Source organism: Nerophis lumbriciformis, linkage group LG25 (assembly GCF_033978685.3).
Source record: "Nerophis lumbriciformis linkage group LG25, RoL_Nlum_v2.1, whole genome shotgun sequence".
Lineage (NCBI taxonomy): Eukaryota > Metazoa > Chordata > Actinopteri > Syngnathiformes > Syngnathidae > Nerophis > Nerophis lumbriciformis.
The window spans coordinates 32885434-32909302 of NC_084572.2; the positions used below are offsets into that span (position 1 = coordinate 32885434).

Below are 23869 nucleotides of genomic sequence, written 5' to 3' on the forward strand. Positions count from 1 at the left end.
ATAAATCAAGTTTTTCAAAATATTCTAATTTACTGGCTTTTACCTGTATATATAGATAGGTTTATAGTATTCTTACAAGAGAACATACACTGCTTTAGAGTGAGGGTGTACCTTATTATCTGTCCCACCACACAAAGGGTTAATCACTTTTCCCAAGGCGGCGATAATGAAGGCAATTAATCAACTAGCCGTTGGTCAATAGCGACGGAAGTGGGCAACACAAACGCGTGAAGACCATCTGAGCTCATTCATCTCACTTCTCATGACGATGACTACGGTGGCGATAATGGTGATGAAGCACAGGAATGATCTCCCGCCAGAAAAAAACGACTGCGGGCTTTTTGTGTATTTTAATCACAACAAAGAACACACATTTATCAAACACTTTGGCGAGCTTGCATTATTAGCATGTCTGTGACCTCCATGACTTTTACGTTTGTTCACAATTTGAAGTGGCTAAGGGTTTATAAAAGTGAAGTGAAGTTTTGTACCGCAGGTGTTTAAGTACTTTACAGATATGGAACATGCTGTGACGTTCACAGAGGTGTAGCTAATTTAAACAACATGATGTTAAAATGTAATGTTAGCACGTAGCTCACATAGCTATGCTAAATTTAGTAACCTAGCATGATGTTAAAATGCAATGTTAACATGTGGCTCACGTAGCTATACTAACGTCACGAACCCAGCATGATGTTAAAATGTAATGTTAGCACGTAGCTCACATAGCTATATTAAATTTAGTAACTTAGCATGATGTTAAAATGCAATGTTAGCATGTGGCTCACGTAGTTATACTAACTTCACAAACCTAGCATGATGTTAAAATGTAATGTTAGCATGTAGCCAACATATCTATTCTAACTTTACTAACCTAGCATGGTGTTAAAATGCAATGTTAGCATGTAGCTCACATAGCTATATTAACTTTACCAACCTGGCACGATGTTAAAATGTAATGTTAGCATGTAGGTCACATAGTTATACTAACTTTACTAACCTAGCATTATGTTAAAATGCAATGTTAGCATGTAGCTCAAGTAGCTATATGAACTTTAGTAACCTAGCATGATGTTAAAATGTAATGTTAGCATGCAGCCAACATAGCTATACTAACTTCACTAACGTAGCATGACGTTAAAATGCAATGTTAGCATGTAGCTCATGTAGCTATATTAACTTTACTAACCTAGCATGATGTTAAAATGCAATGTTAGCATATAGCTCACATAGCTATACTAACTTTACTAACCTAGCATGATGCTAAAATGTAATGTTAGCATGTAGCTCACATAGCTATATTAACTTTACCAACCTGGCACGATGTTAAAATGTAATGTTAGCATGTAGGTCACATAGTTATACTAACTTTACTAACCTAGCATTATGTTAAAATGCAATGTTAGCATGTAGCTCAAGTAGCTATATGAACTTTAGTAACCTAGCATGATGTTAAAATGTAATGTTAGCATGCAGCCAACATAGCTATACTAACTTCACTAACGTAGCATGACGTTAAAATGCAATGTTAGCATGTAGCTCATGTAGCTATATTAACTTTACTAACCTAGCATGATGTTAAAATGCAATGTTAGCATATAGCTCACATAGCTATACTAACTTTACTAACCTAGCATGATGCTAAAATGTAATGTTAGCATGTAGCTCATGTAGCTATACTAACTTTACTAACCTAGCATGATGCTAAAATTTAATGTTAGCATGTAGCTCATGTAGCTATACTAACTTTACTAACCTAGCATGATGTTAAAATGCAATGTTAGCATGTAGCTCACGTAGCTATATGAACTTTACTAACCTAGCATGATGTTAAAATGTAATGTTAGCATGTAGCTCACATAGCTATACTAACTTGACTAACCTAGCATGATGTTAAAATGCAATGTTAGCATATAGCTCACATAGCTATACTAACTTTACTAACCTAGCATGATGTTAAAATGCAATGTTAGCATATAGCTCACATAGCTATATTAACTTTACTTACTTAGCATGATGTTAAAATGTAATGTTAGCATGTAGCTCACATAGCTATGCTAACTTCACTAACCTAGCATGATGTTAAAATGTAATGTTAGCATGTAGCTCACGTAACTATACTAACTTAACTAACCTAGCATGATGTTAAAATGTATTGTTAGCATGTAGCTCACATAGGTATATTAACTTTACTTACATGGCATGGTGTTAAAATGTATTGTTAGCATGTAGCTCACATAGCTATACTAACTTCACTAACCTAGCATGATGTTAAAATGTAATGTTAGCATGTAGCTCACGTAGCTATACTAACTTTACTAACCTGGCATGATGTTAAAATGCAATGTTAGCATATAGCTCACATAGCTATACTAACTTTAGTAACCTCGCATGATGTTAAAATGCAATGTTAGCTTATAGCTCACATAGCTATATTAACTTTACTTACTTAGCATGATGTTAAAATGTAATGTTAGCATGTAGCTCACATAGCTATACTAACTTCACTAACCTAGCATGATGTTAAAATGTAATGTTAGCATGTAGCTCATGTAGCTATATTAACTTGACTAACCTAGCATGATGTTAAAATGTATTGTTAGCATGTAGCTCACATAGCTATATTAACTTTACTTACATGGCATGGTGTTAAAATGTATTGTTAGCATGTAGCTCACATAGCTATACTAACTTCACTAACCTAGCATGATGTTAAAATGTAATGTTAGCATGTAGCTCACGTAGCTATACTAACTTTACTAACCTGGCATGATGTTAAAATGCAATGTTAGCATATAGCTCACATAGCTATACTAACTTTAGTAACCTAGCATGATGTTAAAATGCAATGTTAGCTTATAGCTCACATAGCTATATTAACTTTACTTACTTAGCATGATGTTAAAATGTAATGTTAGCATGTAGCTCATGTAACTATACTAACTTAACTAACCTAGCATGATGTTAAAATGTATTGTTAGCATGTAGCTCACATAGCTATATTAACTTTACTTACATGGCATGGTGTTAAAATGTATTGTTAGCATGTAGCTCACATAGCTATACTAACTTCACTAACCTAGCATGATGTTAAAATGTAATGTTAGCATGTAGCTCACGTAGCTATACTAACTTTACTAACCTGGCATGATGTTAAAATGCAATGTTAGCATATAGCTCACATAGCTATACTAACTTTAGTAACCTAGCATGATGTTAAAATGCAATGTTAGCTTATAGCTCACATAGCTATATTAACTTTACTTACTTAGCATGATGTTAAAATGTAATGTTAGCATGTAGCTCACATAGCTATACTAACTTCACTAACCTAGCATGATGTTAAAATGTAATGTTAGCATGTAGCTCATGTAGCTATATTAACTTGACTAACCTAGCATGATGTTAAAATGTAATGTTAGCATGTAGCTCATGTAGCTATATTAACTTGACTAACCTAGCATGATGTTAAAATGTAATGCTAGCATGTAGCTCACATAGCTACAGTATATTAAATTTAGTAACCTAGCATGATGTTAAAATGTAATGTTAGCATGTAGCATCACATACTTTAGCTATTGTTCCTAACGTTAGCCTGTTCCACTCCTTAATGTTGTATTGTTGTTTGTGATATACAACATCTATGACACTGGACAAGTGGATAAAGTACACACGAGTACTTTTTTATCACACATAGTTGGCGACACATCACATTAGCATTAAAGCTACAGACACACAAAACGACGTGTTCAGTGGCTTTTTTAAAAACACTTTTAAGCTAACTTCCAGTACAATATTGTTGGGAAAAAAAAAGAAGAATAATTACAGTAAAAACACGGCACCTTTAAAAGTACATCTTGTGCTATTACTTCCTCAAAGCATGGAGCATGTTTTCTTCTTGGTTTTGGGGGGCTGAGGAATGAGGACCGCTCTGATGGCTTCATCGAACACCGTCTTCAGACCTCGCTGAGTCAGCGCTGAGCACTCCAGGTACTTGACCGCATCTGGAACACACACATTATACGGACTATAGAGATATAAGACGCTCCCACTAAATTTTAGAAGGAAAAAATAATCTCCTTGTATTAGTCGCACCGGACTATAAGCCGCAGATATATACGTTGTGAAATGAGTTATTTACACAGAAATTATTTGTAAAGGTTTATTTACATACTTTAATTGTTTCCAGGTGTCTGTAACAAGGCAGTAAAACGGCCGATCAAACAAAACAGAAGTCATGGTCATGGACCCACTAGCTGCGGAAGCTAGCTCTCCAATCATGTATGTATGTAGCCGAGCTAAATTGTATTTTATTTTAATTTTTGGTCATTTATTCACATAATTTTCTGTTGTGAACTGTCCCAAAAGTGTCTCTTATTGTAAATAGGTTCCACTCTATTATTTTCGGTTCCATACCTTTTTGTTTCCCTGAGGGGTGATTTGGCGTCGCACCTGTGTGAGCAGCTTCAGTGAGCACTGACGCTCGGACCTGGTAAGTCACATTTATGTCTCTCTCCCTTTATTTTTTTGTAAACTTTTTGGTTGTCGCTCTTAAAACATGTTATAAGAATGCACACTGTCTTGTGACGTGCTGTTAAGCATGCGGGTTAAATTCCCGAACTTTCTGTTTGTTAAATTGTTGTAAAAATCTTACTTTTATATGCTAAATGATGTGTGGATTAGCTTAATGCTAGCGGCAGTTATTACAGGGTTTCCTGGTCTCGTGAGTTTGCGCACGGGTCAGTAAGTGTCTGTGTGGACATCTTGTGTGCCGCTGTGGCATTACTATGAGTGTGTACTATTTATTTCTTTATTCTTTAGTGGAGAGAGATCCTGTTTACTGTGGACTGTGTGTGACGCCCTGTTGTTTTTGTTTCCATTCAAAAAAAGGTATGTCTGTTATGAGTTTTTTGGCATAGTTTATTGTAGAAAAAATATAAAATGAGTTGATGTGAGTGGGAAAAATTAGGTATATTGCTGCACATATTAAGGATCCTTTTTCTTAATATATATTTTAGTTATTTGCTGATGTATGTATACTGTTTTTTAATTAATTTATTTATTTGAGACTATTTTATGCTTTATTTACCTTTTTTTATTATTATTGTTGTTATTACTATTATTATTATTATTGTTTCCACATATAAGCATAAATAATTTAGTTGAGTGAGCACTGATGCTTGGACCTGTGGAGTGTCATGTCTGTATTATCATGTTTTGTTTTAAGTCATGTTTTGTTTAGTTTCTCTCTTTTCACTCCCTTGTCTGGTCACCATAGCAACCATTAGTTTTCACCTGTCACGTCACGCACCTGTTTCACGTTTTGAGTCACGCACCTGCTTTCACTAATCATGTCCATAGTATTTAAGTTCATTCATTTTCTGTTGTTCGTGCTGACGACCTACTGTCAAGACTTGGTCCGGGGTGTGTGCTTTTCCAGGATGCAACGGAAATATATATGTGTGTGTGTATGTATATGTATGTATAATAATGTGTGTGTGTGTGTGTGTGTGTATACATAAATATATATATATGTGTGTGTGTGTGTGTATATATATATATATATATATATATATGTATATATATATATATATATATATATATATCAGAATCAGAATCAGCTTTATTGTCATTACGCAAGGTAACGAGATTGAGGCCATTCCATACAGTGCGATGTGTGCATGCTAGAAAAACAATGTGCAAATATATAAAAATTAAAAAAATGTAGAAGTGCAATGAATATGGTGTGAAATGAATATATACATGAAAAAACAAAACAAAAACAGGGGTGTTGGTGGAATGGGTTATTGCACCGAAGAGAAGGCAGTTATGAGGGACAATGGGGCAGTCCGTTCAGGATGGTTATGGCCCTGGGGAAGAAGCTGTTCTTTAGCCTGTTTGTTTTGGTTTTAATGCACCTGTAGCGCTTCCCAGAGGGCAGCAGGTGGAACAGGTCAGAGCCAGGGTGGGTGCTGTCCTTGATGATGGCACTGGCTCTGTTGAGGCAGCGGGAGGTGTAGATGTCCGTCAGAGAGGGGAGAGGGCGGCCGATGATCTTCTGAGCCGTCTTGACCACTCTTTGCAGCCTCTCCCTGTCTGCTGCAGTGCAGCTGCCGTACCATACCGTAATACAGTAGGTCAGCAGGCTCTCGATGGACGAGCGGTAGAAGGTCAGCAGCAGGTCAGGCTTCAGGTTGTACTTCCCGAGGACTCTAAGGAAGTGTAGCCGCTGCTGAGCCTTCTTGATGATTGATGTGGTGTTGACTGTCCAGGAGAAGTCATTAGAGATGTGGACTCCAAGGTACCTGAAGGTGTGGACCCTCTCTACACGCTCGCCGTTGATGTAGAGGGGGGCAGGGTCGGTGCTGCTCCTCCTGAAGTCGACGATGATCTCTCTGGTCTTGCTGGTGTTGAGAGCGAGGTTGTTCTCCGAAGACCAGGCCGTCAGCTTCAGGACCTCCTCTCTGTAGGCAGCCTCGTCACCCCTGGAGATGAGCCCGACCACTGTGGTATCGTCGGCGAACTTGACGGTAAGGTTGTCACTGTGGGCCGGACTGCAGTCATGGGTGTAAAGGCAGTAGAGGAGGGGGCTCAGCACACAGCCCTGTGGGGAGCCGATGCTCAGCGTGCGGGGGGATGAGAGGTGCGGGCCAAGTCTCACATTCTGGGGTCGGTCCGTTAGGAAGTCCCTTATCCAGGCGTTTGTGAGAGGGAGGAGGCCAAGAGTGTCCAGTTTATTGCAGAGTCTGTCCGGGATTATTGTATTGAAGGCAGAGCTATAGTCCACAGAGAGCATCCGGACGTAGCTCTGCTGCTGCTCCAGGTGGTTCAGAGCAGAGTGGAGAGCAACAGCGATGGCGTCCTCTGTGGACCTGTTCGCCCGGTATGCGAACTGGTGGGGGTCGAAGTCTGGAGGGATATGGTCCTTGATGTGCTGGAGAACAAGTCGCTCGAAGCACTTCATGATTACCGGAGTGAGGGCCACTGGTCGGTAATCATTCAGGCTGGTGATGGGAGACTTCTTCGGCACCGGGATTATTGTAGATGACTTCAGGCAGGATGGGATGACTGCCTGAGCCAGGGAGAGGTTGAAGATCCTGGTGAGGGGGGGAGCGAGCTGGTGGGCGCACGTCCTGAGCACCTTTCCAGGTACTCCGTCTGGTCCGGTAGCCTTCCTGGGGTTCACAGCCAGGAGCACTCGTCTGACACTGTGCTCCTGTACAGTGAGTGGAGTGGCGCCGGAGCCCGGTGGGGGCGGAGGCAGGGCTGGAGCAGATGAGTGTCGCTGGGGGGTTTCGAAACGGGCAAAGAAACAGTTAAGCTCCTCTGCCAGTGTCGCACTCTGATCCGCAGTTGTCATATTGCAGCCTCTGAAGTTCGTGATGTCATGAATGCCCCACCACACCTCCCGTGAGTTTTTGCTGGACAGATGGGACTCTATGCACCTCCTGTGGTCCGCCTTTGCTTTTTTAATCCCTCTCTTCAGGTCGGCTCTAGCAACACTGTACAGTGCCCTGTCCCCTGACCTGAAGGCTGCGTCGCGGGCCCTGAGGAGTGTGCGGACCTGGCTGGTCATCCAGGGTTTCTTGTTGGGGTAAACCCGGATGGTTTTTTCCACAGTCACATTCCCGATGCAGAACTTTATGTAGTCCAGCACCGTTCCTGTGGCTGTCTCCAGCTCCTGTTGTTGGAAGAGGTCCCAGTCTGTGTGTTGGAAGCAGTCCTGAAGTTTGGGGAGTGCATCGTCAGGCCAGGTCATAACAGTCTTTGTGATAGGCCTGGCCTGGCGTCTGATGGGGGTGTAGGTAGGAGAGAGCAGGAGGGAAAGATGGTCTGACTGTCCAAGCTGGGGGAGGGGTGTAGCTCTGTACGCGTGCTTTATGTTGGTATACACGTGGTCCAGGGTGTTCTTGCCCCTTGTAGAACACTTCACGTGCTGGTAGAACTTAGGGAGTACAGTCTTCAGATTGGCCTTATTAAAATCCCCTGCTATGATATGAACACCGTCGGGGTGGGCCCGCTGCTGTTCGTTGACGGTGTTCAGCAGAAGAGAGAGCGCTGTGTTTACTTTGGCGTCCGGTGGAATATACACAGCCGTGATGATAACAACAGACAGCTCTCTCGGGAGAAAAAAAGGCCGACATCTAACAGACATGTACTCCACGTCCGGGCAACAGTGCTGTTCAGTGATTGTCCCGTTGTTGCACCAGTTCTCATGCACGTAGATACAGAGCCCCCCTCCTCTGCTCTTACCGGAGTCCTTAGTTCTGTCCCGGCGGAGCAGAGTGCGTCCGGCTAGCTGCATGCTAGCATCGGGTATTTCCGGGTGAAGCCAGGTTTCGGTGATAATCATAGCACAACAGTCCCGAACATAGCGGTTTCCAGCAAGTTGTAACTCCAGGTCGTCCATCTTCTGTACAAGGGATCTGGCATTAGAGAGGAACAGGCTCGGTAGAGGTGGCTTGTGGGGTTGTTTCCTAAGCCTGAGCAAGACGCCGGACCTGCGGCCACGCTTCTGCTTCCTCTCCCTCCTCCGTCTGCGCCGTCTCCCAGACCCGACAACAAACCATGGAGAGCCCTGTGCTCTCGCTATGTCATCTGGGATGTTGTGCTTTTGGTGAAAGTCGCTCGAAACAGATATATGGTGCGAGTTACCGATATCCAAGAGTGACTGGCGGGTGTACCGGGTGTTTGCAGTACAGGTGGTGCACAAAAGGAAAAAAAACATGAAGAAAAGAAGGAAGAAAGAGCACTGAAATGGAGAGCCGTAAGCCGCTGCGTCTGTGCGCGCCGCCATCTTGGGAAAAAAAAAAAAATATAATATATATATAATATATATATATATATAATATATAATATAATATATATATATATATATATATATATATATACACATATTTAGTCTGCAATATTTTTCCTAATTTTTTTTAAAGTGCAATACTTGTGAAGTAATTAGAGCCTCGAATATGTCAATAATTCATAACAACATTGATTTTGATTCATTATTATGTTTTGAACAATGACAGTTTTAAGGAAAAAAACTTTCTGCGTGGCAGTTTTGTGTCATTAGAGTCAACATTGCAACTTTTTTTTCAGTACATTTCACCTGTTTGCTCTTTTATCCCACTTTTTTATGTTGTTTTGTAATAGTATTTATTAAATGTGCCGCGGGCCATTAAACAATGTGCTGGAGGCCGCACTTTGGACACCTCTGCCATACACTGTCTTGACTAATCAAAGTACTAAGTATCGTTGATCATTTGACGTGACTAAATGGGCTGCCAAATGAGATGATTGATTGACAGATGTTTCTACTATTCTGCTTACCGATGTCTTTGGCCAGAGCGAGGCCTTGCGGATACGTGATGGGCGACAGCTTCTTCTCCTTCAGCTTGTCGATGGTGTCTTTGTCGTCCCTCAGGTCCAGCTTGGTGCCCACCAAGATGATGGGGGTGGATGGGCAATGGTGGCGCACCTCCATGTACCACTGAAGCGGGGAAAGGAGGTGAGTAGGGGACAAAAACAAGACACATCAAGTTTTAGCGCGTTAAAGGGGAGCATTATCACAATTTCAGAAGGGTTAAAACCATTAAAAATCAGTTCCCAGTGGCTTATTTTATTTTTCGAAGTTTTTTTCAAAATTTTACCCTTCACGCAATATCCCTAAAAAAAGCTTCAAAGTGCCTGATTTTAACCATCGTTATAAACACCCGTCCATTTTCCTGTGACGTCACATAGTGATGCCAACACAAACAAACATGGTGGAAAGAACAGCAAGCTATAGCGACATTAGCTCGGATTCAGACTCGGATTTCAGCGGCTTAAGCGATTCAACAGATTACGCATGTATTGAAACGGATGGTTGTAGTGTGGAGGCAGGTAGCGAAAACGAAATTGAAGAAGAAACTGAAGCTATTGAGCCATATCGGTTTGAACCGTATGCAAGCGAAACCGACGAAAACGACACGACAGCCAGCGACACGGGAGAAAGCGAGGACGAATTCGGCGATCGCCTTCTAACCAACGATTGGTATGTGTTTGTTTGGCATTAAAGGAAACTAACAACTATGAACTAGGTTTACAGCATATGAAATACATTTGGCAACAACATGCACTTTGAGAGTGCAGACAGCCCAGTTTTCATCAATTAATATATTCTGTAGACATACCCTCATCCGCTCATCAGCAGGCCAGGGAAGCTAGGGTCGATATTTTTGTCTTGATCATCTTCGGTGGCATAAGGGACGGTGTGAGCCAAGACATCCAGGGGGTTTAGCTCGCTCGTCTGCGGGAACAAACTGCCGCCATTGCTTGCCGTGCTAGCGAGGTCCTTTGTCCCTGAATTGCTCACACACTCCGGCAGATTCAATGGGGGTCTGGCGGCAGATTTCTCTGATTTTATCGTTGGAAATGCATCTGCTTTGAGTGTCGCAGGATATCCACACATTCTTGCCATCTCTGTCGTAGCATAGTTTTCGTCGGTAAAGTGTGCGGAACAAACGTCCAATTTCTTGCCACTTTCGCATCTTTGGGCCACTGGTGCAACTTGAATCCGTCCCTGTTCGTGTTGTTACACCCTCCGACAACACACCGACGAGGCATGATGTCTCCAAGGTACGGAAAACAGTCGAAAAAACGGAAAATAACAGAGCTGTTTGAGAAAATGGCGGATTGCTTCCCGATGAGAGCGAATATTAGAAAGGCGTTTAATTCGCCAAAATTCACCCATTTAGAGTTCGGAAATCGGTTAAAAAAAAATATGGTCTTTTTTCTGCAACATCAAGGTATATATTGACGCTTACATAGGTCTGGTGATAATGTTCCCCTTTAAAGTCCCTCAGGATTGTTCGCAATCTGCGAGTGGACCGTACTATTGTTCGGGAACTGTTTCATTGGACAAACCCTAACCCTAACTCCTTACCCTAACCCCCAAACCCTAACCCCTAACCCTAACCACCCTAACCCTAACCCTGGGCAAACATAGAACACAAAAATACTCAAAAAAGTGACACATTTGAAGGACAGCGTCTATTGTTAGCTAGCATTTTACTTACTGGTTCATGGAGACTGACCTAACATCAAAGTAGAGTTGACAATTTGCATTTTAGTACGGGAAAGTGTGTGTTTGGTAGTTTGTACATTTGTTAGCTTCTCATTTTTCCAGGGTTACAATTAATGTTAGCTAGCTTTCTACTTCCTGGTTTATTTACAATAACATCAAAATAGATGGGAAGATCATCTTCGTAGGGCTAGCCTCTTTCCGGTTCATGGAAGATGAGAGACAAGTGGACAGTAACGTTGGTGTTTCTGAGTCAACAGGGAGGAACAGTCTCGTTGTGACCCAAATGGCAGAAAGGAAAGATTAAGTACTCAAAAAACACGGGTTACAACTAGGGATGTCCGATAATGGCTTTTTTGCCGATATTCCGATATTGTCCAACTCTTAATTACCGATACCGATATCAACCGATACCAATATATACAGTCGTGGAATTAACACATTATTATGCCTAATTTTGTTGTGATGCCCCGCTGGATAAATTAAACCAGGGGTCGGCAACCTTTACCAGTCAAAGAGCCATTTTGACCAGTTTCACAAATTATAGAAGACAATGGGAGCTCCAAAATCTTTTTGAAATTTAAAATTAAATATCACTGCATACAAAGTTTTTTTTTTTGCTTTGTGCTATGTATAAATCAGGGGTCTCAGACACGCTGCCCACGCCTTTAAGTGGAATTTGAAAGCTGGTGCGGCACGCGGGTTTCAAATGAATGGCGTTTGTCAGCGCCATGCGTGCCGTATGGTACAGCATTTGGCGCCCACTACAGCCAGCGTGCCTGAACAGCCACACGTTGTATGGGGCTTCCGCTTGCTCACGTAGGTGACAGCAAGGCATACTTGGTCAACAACCACACAGGTCACACTGACGGTGGCGGTATAAAAAACAACAACTTTAACACTCTTACTAATAATGCGCCACACTGTGAACCCAAACCAAACAAGAATGACAAACACATTTCGGGAGAACATCTGCACCGTAACACAACATAAACACAACAGGACAAATACCCAGAATCCCATGCAGCCCTAACTCTTCCGGGATACATTATACACCCCACCCCCGCTACCAAACCCCGCCTACGTCAACCGACGCACAGAGAGAGGGGGGGGGGTTGATGTGTGAGGGAGCAGGGTTGGGGTGGGGGCGGGGTTTGGTGATAGCAGGGGTGTATAATGTAGCCCGGAAGAGTCAGGGCTGCATGGGATTCTGGGTGTTTGTTCTGTTGTGTTTATGTTGTGTTAAGGTGCAGATGTTCTCCTGAAATGTGTTTGTCATTCTTGTTTGGTTTTGGTTCAAAGTGTGGCGTATTATTAGTAAGAGTGTTAAAGTTGTTTTATATGGCCACCGTCAGTGTAACCTGTGTGGCTGTTGACCAAGTATGCCTTGCTGTCTCGTACATGTGCAAGCAGAAGATGTATATTGTATAACAAGTATTGGGCTGGCACGGTGTTAATACTTATTGTAGCGGGCGCTAAATGTTGTACCATCATGGCACGCCCTTATTATAGCCATGGGTGTAAATCGGTGAATATTAATCCCGGGAGTTAACTGCGAGAGGCATTGAAATCCGGAAGTCTCACGGGAAAATTGGGGGGTTCAGCAAGTAAGCTGCTGAGCCGCATCAGAGTGATCAAAGAGCCGCATGCGGCTCCGGAGCCGCGGGTTGCCGACCCCTGCATTAAGCAATGTAACAAGGTTTTCCAAAATAAATCAACTCAAGTTATGGAAAAAAATGCCAACATGCCACTGCCATATTTATTATTGAAGTCACAAAGTGCATTATTTTTTTTAACATGACTAAAAACAGCAGCTTGGAATGTGGGACATGCTCTCCCTGAGATAAACCTAATACCCACTACAACTATGGGAAACACTGTTAACTTAACACAGCCATCCTTTAAAGTGCATGAACATTAATAAAACTGCTTCTGTCTAGACTAGTAGATAACACAGCTATCCTTTAAAGTGCATGGGGAAAAAAGGCACAAAACATAAATAAACCAGCTTCACTCAGTCCAGACTATTAGTCTATTTGTGCAACAGATGAAGCTCAAAGAGTGGGCTAATTCTTATCCTCCTTGTCATCACGTGTGAGAGGTAGATTTTTCCGAATGAAAACAAGTATCTGCAAGGGGTTCTGGGTATTTGTTCTGTTGTGTCTATGTTGTGTTTATCATTCTTGTTTGGTGTGGGTTCACAGTGTGGCGCATATTTGTAACAGTGTTAAACTTGTTTATACGGCCACCCTCACTGTGACCTGTATGACTGTTTATCAAGTATGCATGCATTCGCTAGTGCGTGTGTCAAGCCGTATATATTATGTAACTGGGCCAGTATGCAAAGGCAGCGCCTTCAAGGATTAATTGCCGCTCTGTACATCTTCCTGCGTCCGTGTACACAGTGGCGTTTTAGAAAGTCACAAATTTTACTTTTGGAAACCCATACCGATAATCTTGAAACCGATACCGATAATTTCCTTATCGGCCGATATTATCGGACATCCCTAGTTACAACTAATGTTAGCTAGAGTCCTACTTCCTGGTTCACTGACAACGACATAATATCAAAATAGATGGGTAAATGATCTTCGTAGGGCTATAATATATATATTTTTGAGGAGCGCTAATGTTAGCTGGCAGTCTGCTATGACAGAAACATAACGTAAAATAAAAAGACTACATCCGCATTTTTGCTGAGAAAGCAGTTCCATTGTGACTAAAAATAGAACATTTGACAAAACAAATTTTAAAGTCCTGTAAAAAAAACCTCTTAAATTTTTTTTTTTTTTTTTAATTTCCCTTACGGATTAGCGTCTACTTCCTGGTCCCACCTAGCTTCAGCTAAGGCACGCTAAATTGCATCACATTTGAATCGATAATAGTATAGACCAGGGGTCGGCAACCCACGGCTCTTTAGCGCCGCCCTAGTGGCTCTCTGGAGCTTTTTCAAAAATGTATGAAAAATGGAAAAAGATGAGGGGAAAAATATACATTTTTTGTTTTAATATGGTTTCTGTAGGAGGACAAACATAACACAAACCTCCCTAATTGTTACAAAGCACACTGTTTATATTAAACATGCTTCACTGATTCGAGTATTTGGCCAGCGCCGTTTTGTCCTACTAATTTTGGCGGTCCTTGAACTCACAGTAGTTTGTTTACATGTATAACCTTCTCCGACTTTCTAGGACATGTTTTATACCACATCTTTTTCTGTCTCATTTTGTCCACCAAGCTTTTAACGTTGTGCATGAATCCACAAAGGTGAGTTTTGTTGATGTTATTGACTTGTGTGGAGTGCTACTCAGGCATATTTGGTCACTGCTAACATGCTATTTAGGCTAGCTATATGTACATATTGCATCATTATGCCTCATTTGTAGCTATATTTGAGCTCATTTAGTTTCCTTTAAGTCCTCTTAATTAAATTTAGATCTCATGACACACTATCTGTATGTAATATGGCTTTTACTTTTTTTGCGGCTCCAGACGGATGTGTTTTTGTATTTTTGGTCCAATATGGCTCTTTCAACATTTTGGGTTGCCGACCCCTGGTATAGACCGTTAATCAGGCGGTTATTAAGATTAATGGGACTCACCTTCGCTCGGACGTTCTCGTGAGACGCAGGACTCACCAGGGAGAAACAAATCAGAAACACATCCTAGACAAACAAAGACAAATAAACCTTTAAATATAAATATTCGAATATTCCAACACTGCAAAAACTGAAATCTAAGTAAGATGAAATATCTCAAATAAGTCTGATATTTGCTTTTTTTCTATCAGATAATATAATTCTTCTCACTCAGCAGATTTTATGTTAGAGTGTTTTACTTGTTTTAAAGGGGAACATTATCACAATTTCAGAATGGTTAAAACCATTAAAAATCAGTTCCCAGTGGCTTATTTTATTTTTCGAAGTTTTTTTCAAAATTTTACCCATCACGCAATATCCCTAAAAAAAGCTTCAAAGTGCCTGATTTTAACCATCGTTATATACACCCGTCCATTTTCCTGTGACGTCACATAGTGAAGCAAATTTATTTGATAAAAGCCAACACCAAGAATAGACATTTGAAAGGCAATTTAAAATAAATAAAGAATAGTGAACAACAGGCTGAATAAGTGTACGTTATATGAGGCATAAATAACCAACTGGTATGTTAACGTAACATATTATGGTAAGAGTCATTCAAATAACTATAACATATAGAACATGCTATACGTTTACCAAACAATCTGTCACTCCTAATCGCTAAATCCCATGAAATCTTATACGTCTAGTCTCTTACGTGAATGAGCTAAATAATATTATTTGATATTTTACGGTAATCATTTCACACATAAGTCGCTCCTGAGTATAAGTCGCACCCCCGGCCAAACTATGAAAAAAACTGCCACTTATAGTCCGAAAAATACGGTATTTGTATTTTATTTTTATTGTACCTCTCTTTATTCAATTATTTTTGGGTCAGGTATCGTCCTCCATAGCTAAAGTCCCTGAGAATTGTCAGCAGTCTCCTTCCTAATTCATGATGAGAGGTAAGTGGACCCTACCATTTTTATTTCATAGTCCAGAAGGGGAACTGTTTGATTGTGACACACATAGCAAACAAGGAACATAAAATACTTTAAAAAAAAGTGACACATAGAAGAAGGCGTTTAAAGGGGAACATTATCACAATTTCAGAATGGTTAAAACCATTAAAAATCAGTTCCCAGTGGCTTATTATATTTTTCGAAGTTTTTTTCAAAATTTTACCCATCACGCAATATCCCTAAAAAAAGCTTCAAAGTGCCGGATTTTAACCACCCGTCCATTTTCCTGTGACGTCACATAGCGCATAGAACAGCAAGGTATAGCGACATTAGCTCGGATTCAGACTCGGATTTCAGCGGCTTAAGCGATTCAACAGATTACGAATGTATTGAAACGGATGGTTGTAGTGTGGAGGCAGGTAGCGAAAACGAAATTGAAAAAGAAACTGAAGCTATTGAGCCATATCGGTTTGAACCGTATGCAAGCGAAACCGACGAAAACGACACGACAGCCAGCGACACGGGAGAAAGCGAGGACAAATTCGGCGATCGCCTTCTAACCAACGATTGGTATGTTTGTTTGGCATTAAAGAAAACTAACAACTATGAACTAGGTTTACAGCATATGAAATACATTTGGCAACAACATGCACTTTGAGAGTGCAGACAGCCCAATTTTCATCAATTAATATATTCTGTAGACATACCCTCATGTCAGCAGGCCAGGGAAGCTAGGGTCGATATTCTTCTCTTGACGGTGTGAGCCAAGACATCCAGGGGGTTTAGCTCGCTCGTCTGCGGCAACAAACTGCCGCCATTGCTTGCCGTGCTACCGAGGTCCTTTGTCCCTGAATTGCTCACACACTCCGGCAGATTCAATGGGGGTCTGGCGGCAGATTTCTCTGACTTTATCGTTGGAAATGCATCCGCTTTGAGTGTCGCAGGATATCCACACATTCTTGCCATCTCTGTCGTAGCATAGCTTTCGTCGGTAAAGTGTGCGGAACATTCGTCCAATTTCTTGCCACTTTCGCATCTTTGGGCCACTGGTGCAACTTGAATCCGTCCCTGTTCGTGTTGTTACACCCTCCGACAACACACCGACGAGGCATGATGTCTCCAAGGTACGGAAAACAGTCGAAAAAAACGGAAAATAACAGAGCTGATTTGACTCGGTGTTTGAGAAAATGGCGGATTGCTTCCCGATGTGACGTTACGTTGTGACGTCATCGCTCCGAGAGCGAATATTAGAAAGGCGTTTAATTCGCCAAAATTCACTCATTTAGAGTTCGGAAATCGGTTAAAAAAATATATGGTCTTTTTTCTGCAACATCAAGGTATATATTGACGCTTACATAGGTCTGGTGATAATGTTCCCCTTTAAAAAAATGAAACTCCACCAGGTTGTCGGGCCTTATTTTGAGTTTGTTGTTGTTTCCTGTGTGTAGTGCTTTAGTTCCTGTCTTGCGCTGTTATTTTGGTGACCTTTCCTGTTTTGTTGGTGTTCTCCTGTAGCAGCTTCACGCCTTCCTTTGAGTGTCCGCACCTGCTTTGTTTTCGCAATCAAGACTATTTAAGTTGTGCCTACGCTATCCTTCTTTGTCGGGGACATTGTTGATGGTCATGTCATGTACGGGATGTACTTTGTGGACGCCGTCTTTGCTCCACACGCTGTAAGTTTTTGCTGTCGTCCAGCATTCTGTTTTTGTTGACTTTGTAGCCAAAATAACAGAGCTGATTTGACTCGGTGTTTGAGAAAATGGCGGATTGCTTCCCGATGTGATGTCACATTTTGACGTCATCGCTCCGAGAGCGAATATTAGAAAGGCGTTTAATTCGCCAAAATTCACTCATTTAGAGTTCGGAAATCCGTTAAAAAAATATATGGTCTTTTTTCTGCAACATCAAGGTATATATTGACGCTTACATAGGTCTGGTGATAATGTTCCCCTTTAAGGGTTTTGGTCCTAAATGATCTCAGTAAGATATTGCAGCTTGTTGCTAAGATTTGATGACTTATATTGAGTAAAACATGCTTGAAACTAGAATATCAACTGTTGCAAAGCTGTGTCATCAACACTCACAAGTATAAAACTACTTTTTTAAAGTAATATTTTGTTACTTCAAGCATGAAAAAAAAAAAAATCAGGATTTTGACACAAATGTGTCTCATAATTAAAACAGATGACAGCCAAATGGACTGTTTTATTTTCAATGAAACAATAGCAAACACGTACTCATATAGTAGCACAGTTGGCACAGTACAGCAAACTGACAGTTAATATTTAAAAATGTAACATGTGACATTTCAAACACTTTTAAACAGAAATAGTTCATGCACATTGGACCCCGACTTAAAGGGGAACATTATCACCAGACCTATGTAAGCGTCAATATATACCTTGATGTTGCAGAAAAAAAGACCATATATTTTTTTAACCGATTTCCGAACTCTAAATGGGTGAATTTTGGCGAATTAAATGCCTTTCTATTATTCGCTCTCGGAGTTGTGACGTCACATCGGGAAGCAATCCGCCATTTTCTCACTTTCGTCGGTGTGTTGTCGGAGGGTGTAACAACACGAACAGGGACGGATTCAAGTTGCACCAGTGGCCCAAAGATGCCAAAGTGGCAAGAAATTGGACGTTTGTTCCGCACACTTTACCGACGAAAGCTATGCTACGACAGAGATGGCAAGAATGTGTGGATATCCTGCGACACTCAAAGCAGATGCATTTCAAACGATAAAGTCAAAGAAATCTGCCGCCAGACCCCCATTGAATCTGCCGGAGTGTGTGAGCAATTCAGGGACAAAGGACCTCGGTAGCACGGCAAGCAATGGCGGCAGTTTGTTCCCGCAGACGAGCGAGCTAAACCCCCTGGATGTCTTGGCTCACACCGTCCCTTATGCCACCGAAGATGATCAAGAGAAGAATATCGACCCTAGCTTCCCTGGCCTGCTGACATCAACTCCAAAACTGGACAGATCAGCTTTCAGGAAAAGAGAGCGGATGAGGGTATGTCTACAGAATATATTAATTGATGAAAACTTTATTCATTACTCGCGGTTTTACGTAAATTATACATAAACTGTGTTTACCAATAATTTAGCTTAAAAACATTTATTTTTTTCAATCATTCGAGTACATTCGGGTAGTCTTGTGTAATGCAGTATTTTGTGTCTATTTAGGTATGGTTAACCTGAGTGCTGAAATCGTGGAAAAATATATGTTCTTAGCGCGCCTGAAATGGGCTGTCTGCACTCTCAAAGTGCATGTTGTTGCCAAATGTATTTCATATGCTGTAAACCTAGTTCATAGTTGTTAGTAATTATCTTATCAGACGAGTCTGAATCCGAGCTAATGTCGCTGTACCTTGCTGTTTGTTTGTATTGGCATCACTGTGTGACGTCACAGGAAAATGGACGGGTGTATATAACGATGGTTAAAATCAGGCACTTTGAAGATTTTTTTAGGGATATTGCGTGATGGGTAAAATTTTGAAAAAAACTTCGAAAAATAAAATAAGCCACTGGGAACTGATTTTTAATGGTTTTAACCATTCTGAAATTATGATAATGTTCCCCTTTAAACAAGTTGAAAAACTTATTCGGGTGTTACCATTTGGTGGTCAATTGTACGGAATATGTACTGTACTGTGCAATCTACTAATAAAAGTTTCAATCAATCAATCAAACATTCAGATAAATTCTTTTAAAATTACAATAAAAAAAAATTTGGCCGGGGACAGGCTGTATATATGCGCACTAATTGACTGAAAGAGCACGCACTTGGTGCGATGATGTCATGTTATCGATGGAAAAATGCATTTTTAGACAATATGATTTGCTTGAGCGGCGAGGAGACCTTTTGTTGCCTTTCCATTAAGAACAATAAATTAGTTTTACTATAAGTTTGCTGGTTTCAAGAAATGTAATGCCGAGCGCATATCATTATGTCAAGATAATGGCACTAGCATTTACTTCATTTAAGAACATTTTTCAACATATTGAGCAAAAAGGTCTCATTTTTTTTTCTACCAAGAAAAGTGCACTTGTTATTAGTGAGAATATTCTTATTTTAAGGTATTTTTGGGTTCATTAAGGTTAGCTAATTTTACTTGTTTTGGAAAGTCTTGACAAGCCAAATTTTCTTGTTCTATTGGCAGATAATTTTGCTTAGTTCAAATAAAATGCCCCTAACTTTTGTATTTTTTTTTCGTGTTTTTGAACACTGACTTTTTGCAGTGAACAAACTAAAATGAATTTGATAGATTTTTATTTGACTTAAGTTTATACTGTAGATTTTCTTCCGCTTCATTTCTTCACCACAGAAACGACACGTGGATGGAGAGCGATGTATTGTATGTGCAGTTCGATAAAACGCTGCTTTTTTTTCCCCCCAGGCTTTTCACATTGTATACATCTGCGGCTTAGAGTCCGGTGTGGCTAACTTCCCCAGCTAGTGGGTCCATGACGATGACCTCTGTTTTGTTTGATCGGCTGTTTTACTGCCGTGTTACAGGCACCGTTTCAAAATGATTAAGGTATGTAAATAAACATGTCTAAATAACTTATTTCACATTGTATATATCTGCGGCTTACAGTCCGGTGTGGCTAATGTATGGGGGAAAAAAAATGTATTCGAAAATTTAGTGAGTGCGGGTCCAGAAAATACGGTACTTCGTACGTCACGGCATATCATGGCAAGCCACATATACAATGAACATACGCCCCCCGGTGGCAATTAAGGATTTTTGGTATTATTCAGTGATGTGATGATTGCTTGTCAACTAGTGTGTAAAAAGTCAAATATTAGTTTTTTTTATTGATTATAGTGCAATTTAAAGATGAATAGAGCAGCTCACAGTAGCATGTTAGCATGTGGACATCCAAGGTGAGGACAACCTAATTTTAATAATTTTTTATATAACTAGCTTTTAAGGAAAAAATTACATATTTCTGTATATTATTAAAGTTGTTTTTGTTTTCCGGCTTCATTTTCAAAGCTTTCAAGCGCTTCAAAATCATTAAAATTGCAAAGAAAATTCAGAAAGTCTGGTTCAGACGGCTAATTGTTTCCATAGCGACCGCCTGCCGTACGTAACGGGGCAGTGACGCACGGCATCTGCACAGGCACGTTTGTTACCATAGAGACAAACACCACTCTTCAATGTTGTGTGTGTGTGTGTACCGTCTGGGGGTAGGACAGTGGGCGGAGCCTGTCATAGTCCTCCTGGCCGGCCGTGTCCCAGAGGCCCAGATTGACCGGCTTGCTGTCCACCATAACGTTGGCCGAGTAGTTGTCAAAACTAAAATATAAACAACAACAACAACAACGTTGATATCTGGTTGTGGGTTGAGTGTTTTGTGTGTGCGTGTGTGTGCGCGTGCGTGTGTGTGCGTGTGTGTGTGTGTGTGTGTGTGTACTCACACAGTCGGAATGTATTCTCCAGGGAAGGCGTTGGTTGTGTAGCTGATGAGTAGACATGTTTTCCCCACAGCCCTAAAACACACACATGATAACGATATACCTGTTGTCCGTATATACATTATACTGTATTAGAGTAGTATTTATATTTTAAAATACAGCTGGAGATATAGATTTGGCAAAAATATTTCTTAGATTTTTTTTTTTTTTTTTTTTTTGATTTTATTTATTTATTTATTTATTTATTTTTTATGTATTTATTTTTATTTCTTAGAATTTGATGGAGGAGATGAATATTTTGCGGAATAATTTTTCATCCATTATTTCCTCACTATTCACATGTGAATAATGCTGTATAATAGACTGTATTTATATTATTCACATGTGCATAATGCCGTAAAATAGACTGTATTTATATTATTCACATGTGAATAATGCTGTATAATACTGTATTTGTATTATTCACATGTAAATAATGCTGTATAATAGACTCTATTTATATTATTCACATGTGAATAATGCTGTATAATAGACTATTTATATTATTCACATGTGAATAATGCTGTATAATAGACTCTATTTATATTATTCACATGTGAATAATGCTGTATAATAGACTGTATTTATATTATTCACATGTGAATAATGCTGTGTAATAGACTGTATTTATATTATTCACATGTGAATAATGCTGTATAATAGACTCTATTTATATTATTCACATGTGAATAATGCTGTATAATAGACTGTATTTATATTATTCACATGTGAATAATGCTGTATAATAGACTCTATTTATATTATTCACATGTGAATAATGCTGTATAATAGACTCTATTTATATTATTCACATGTGAATAATGCTGTATAATAGACTGTATTCATATTATTCACATGTGAATAATGCTGTATAATAAACTGTATTTATATTATTCACATGTGAATAATGCTCTATAATAGACTGTATTTATATTATTCACATGTGAATAATGCTGTATAATAGACTCTATTTATATTATTCACATGTGAATAATGCTGTATAATAGACTGTATTTATGTTATTCACATGTGAATAATGCTGTATAATAGACTGTATTTATATTATTCACATGTGAATAATGCTGTATAATACTGTATTTATGTTATTCACATGTGAATAATGCTGTATAATATAATGTATTTATGTTATTCACATGTGAATAATGCTGTATAATAGAATGTATTTATGTTATTCACATGTGAATAATGCTGTATAATAAACTGTATTTATATTATTCACATGTGAATAATGCTGTAATTTGGTGGACATATTGGTATAATTGTAATGTAATAAACATTATTAGTTATACAGTATTAGAAATGTTTTTAAAGGGGACCTATGATGATTTTTAATCTATATTCAAAACACTTTATTGTGGTCTAGATCAGCGGTTCTTAACCTTTTCGACACCTGGGCCCAACTTTTTCACTAGTCAAATATTAACACTGAATTAGTCATCTCACTCTTGATTTTAATGGTATTCAATAATTATATAAAACCTACATACAGTTTGCAACCTTATCAAAAGATATGAAAGCATGTGTTAGTCGCAAATATTATGAATTATTTATTACATAAACCTTAGGCCAGGCTGATTAGAAAAATAAGTACTCATCAAATATACTGCGTAAGAAGGGGCTCATAAATAACTGACAAAATTTGAATTTACGTACAATTATGTTGTGCAAAAATGAATAAACAAAAGTTAATATGAATTCCGAAATAAACTCAATAACACTAAAGTGCAAATGAAAATATAGTTTCACCACTTTAGTCATAATTTTTGCGCTTAAGAACTTCTCCACGACTTTGTTTGATATTGGCTTAGTTTACATGGTAACGACACTTATAAGTCGGAAAAGATGAAATTCATCAAAGGTCCTCTTCAGCGTTACCCAGTGAGTCACGTGTGTTGTCACGCCTGCGAGTCGCGTAAAAAGGAAGTGAAGTGTTGGAGGAAACAGGAAGTGGCTCGGCTTAAACTCGCACTTGAGCTTTTCAAGCTGCTCTCATTTTGTCATGCCTTTTTTTTTTTGTTGCCCTCATCACACATCTCGTCTTCTTTAACCACCGCACAGGAAGTTACATCGAGGTTTTTGTAAGAGGCAGAAGTAGGGCTGCACGATTTTGGCCAAAAATAAAATTTTCTGAAAACACAATACAATATATACAAATACAATGTAGGTATTTTGGTTAGAAACTACAAACGACAATGCAAGGGTGGAGGTTCTTGTGGTATTTGAAACCAAATAGGATCATAAAAAAAGCTAAAGGAACGTTATACATATATTTAGAGACAAATATTATTGATTTCAGCTTTTTTAATAACATTATGCCTTTTTACTCTATTTTTACATTTTTGATGGGTTAGTTCAGGAGCCGGCAACCCAAAATGTTGAAAGCGCCAATTTGGAGCGAAAATACAAAATTAAATCTGTCTGGAGCCGCAAAAAATCGAAAGCCTTATGTAAGTGTTATAATGAAGGCGACACATGATGTAAGTGTCTATATTAGCTGTATTAGCCTACCATCAAAATTACTTTAAAAGTATTGTGTATATATATATATATATATATATATATATATATATATATATACTGTACATACATACATACATACATACATATATATATATATAAAATTACTTTAAAAGTATTGTGTATGTATATATATATATATATATATATATATATATATATATATATATATATATATATACTGTACATACATACATACATACATACATACATACATACATATATATATATATATATATATATATATATGTATGTATATAT

General features: G+C 39.2%; 1 protein-coding gene across 1 annotated transcript in view; it reads right to left on the reverse strand.

The window, feature by feature from the left end:
* Nucleotides 1-335: 335 nt before the first annotated feature.
* Nucleotides 336-23869, reverse strand: part of LOC133621840 (ras-related C3 botulinum toxin substrate 2) — a 28997-nt gene continuing 5463 nt past the window's right edge. Inside the window, exons 2-6 of the mRNA XM_061984238.1 lie at nt 21035-21106; nt 20795-20912; nt 14662-14724; nt 9328-9487; nt 336-4004 (exon numbers count right to left, since the gene is read on the reverse strand). Coding sequence (XP_061840222.1) covers nt 3874-4004; nt 9328-9487; nt 14662-14724; nt 20795-20912; nt 21035-21106 — 544 coding nt within the window. The 3' untranslated portion in view covers nt 336-3873. The remainder of the gene's footprint in view (nt 4005-9327; nt 9488-14661; nt 14725-20794; nt 20913-21034; nt 21107-23869) is intronic.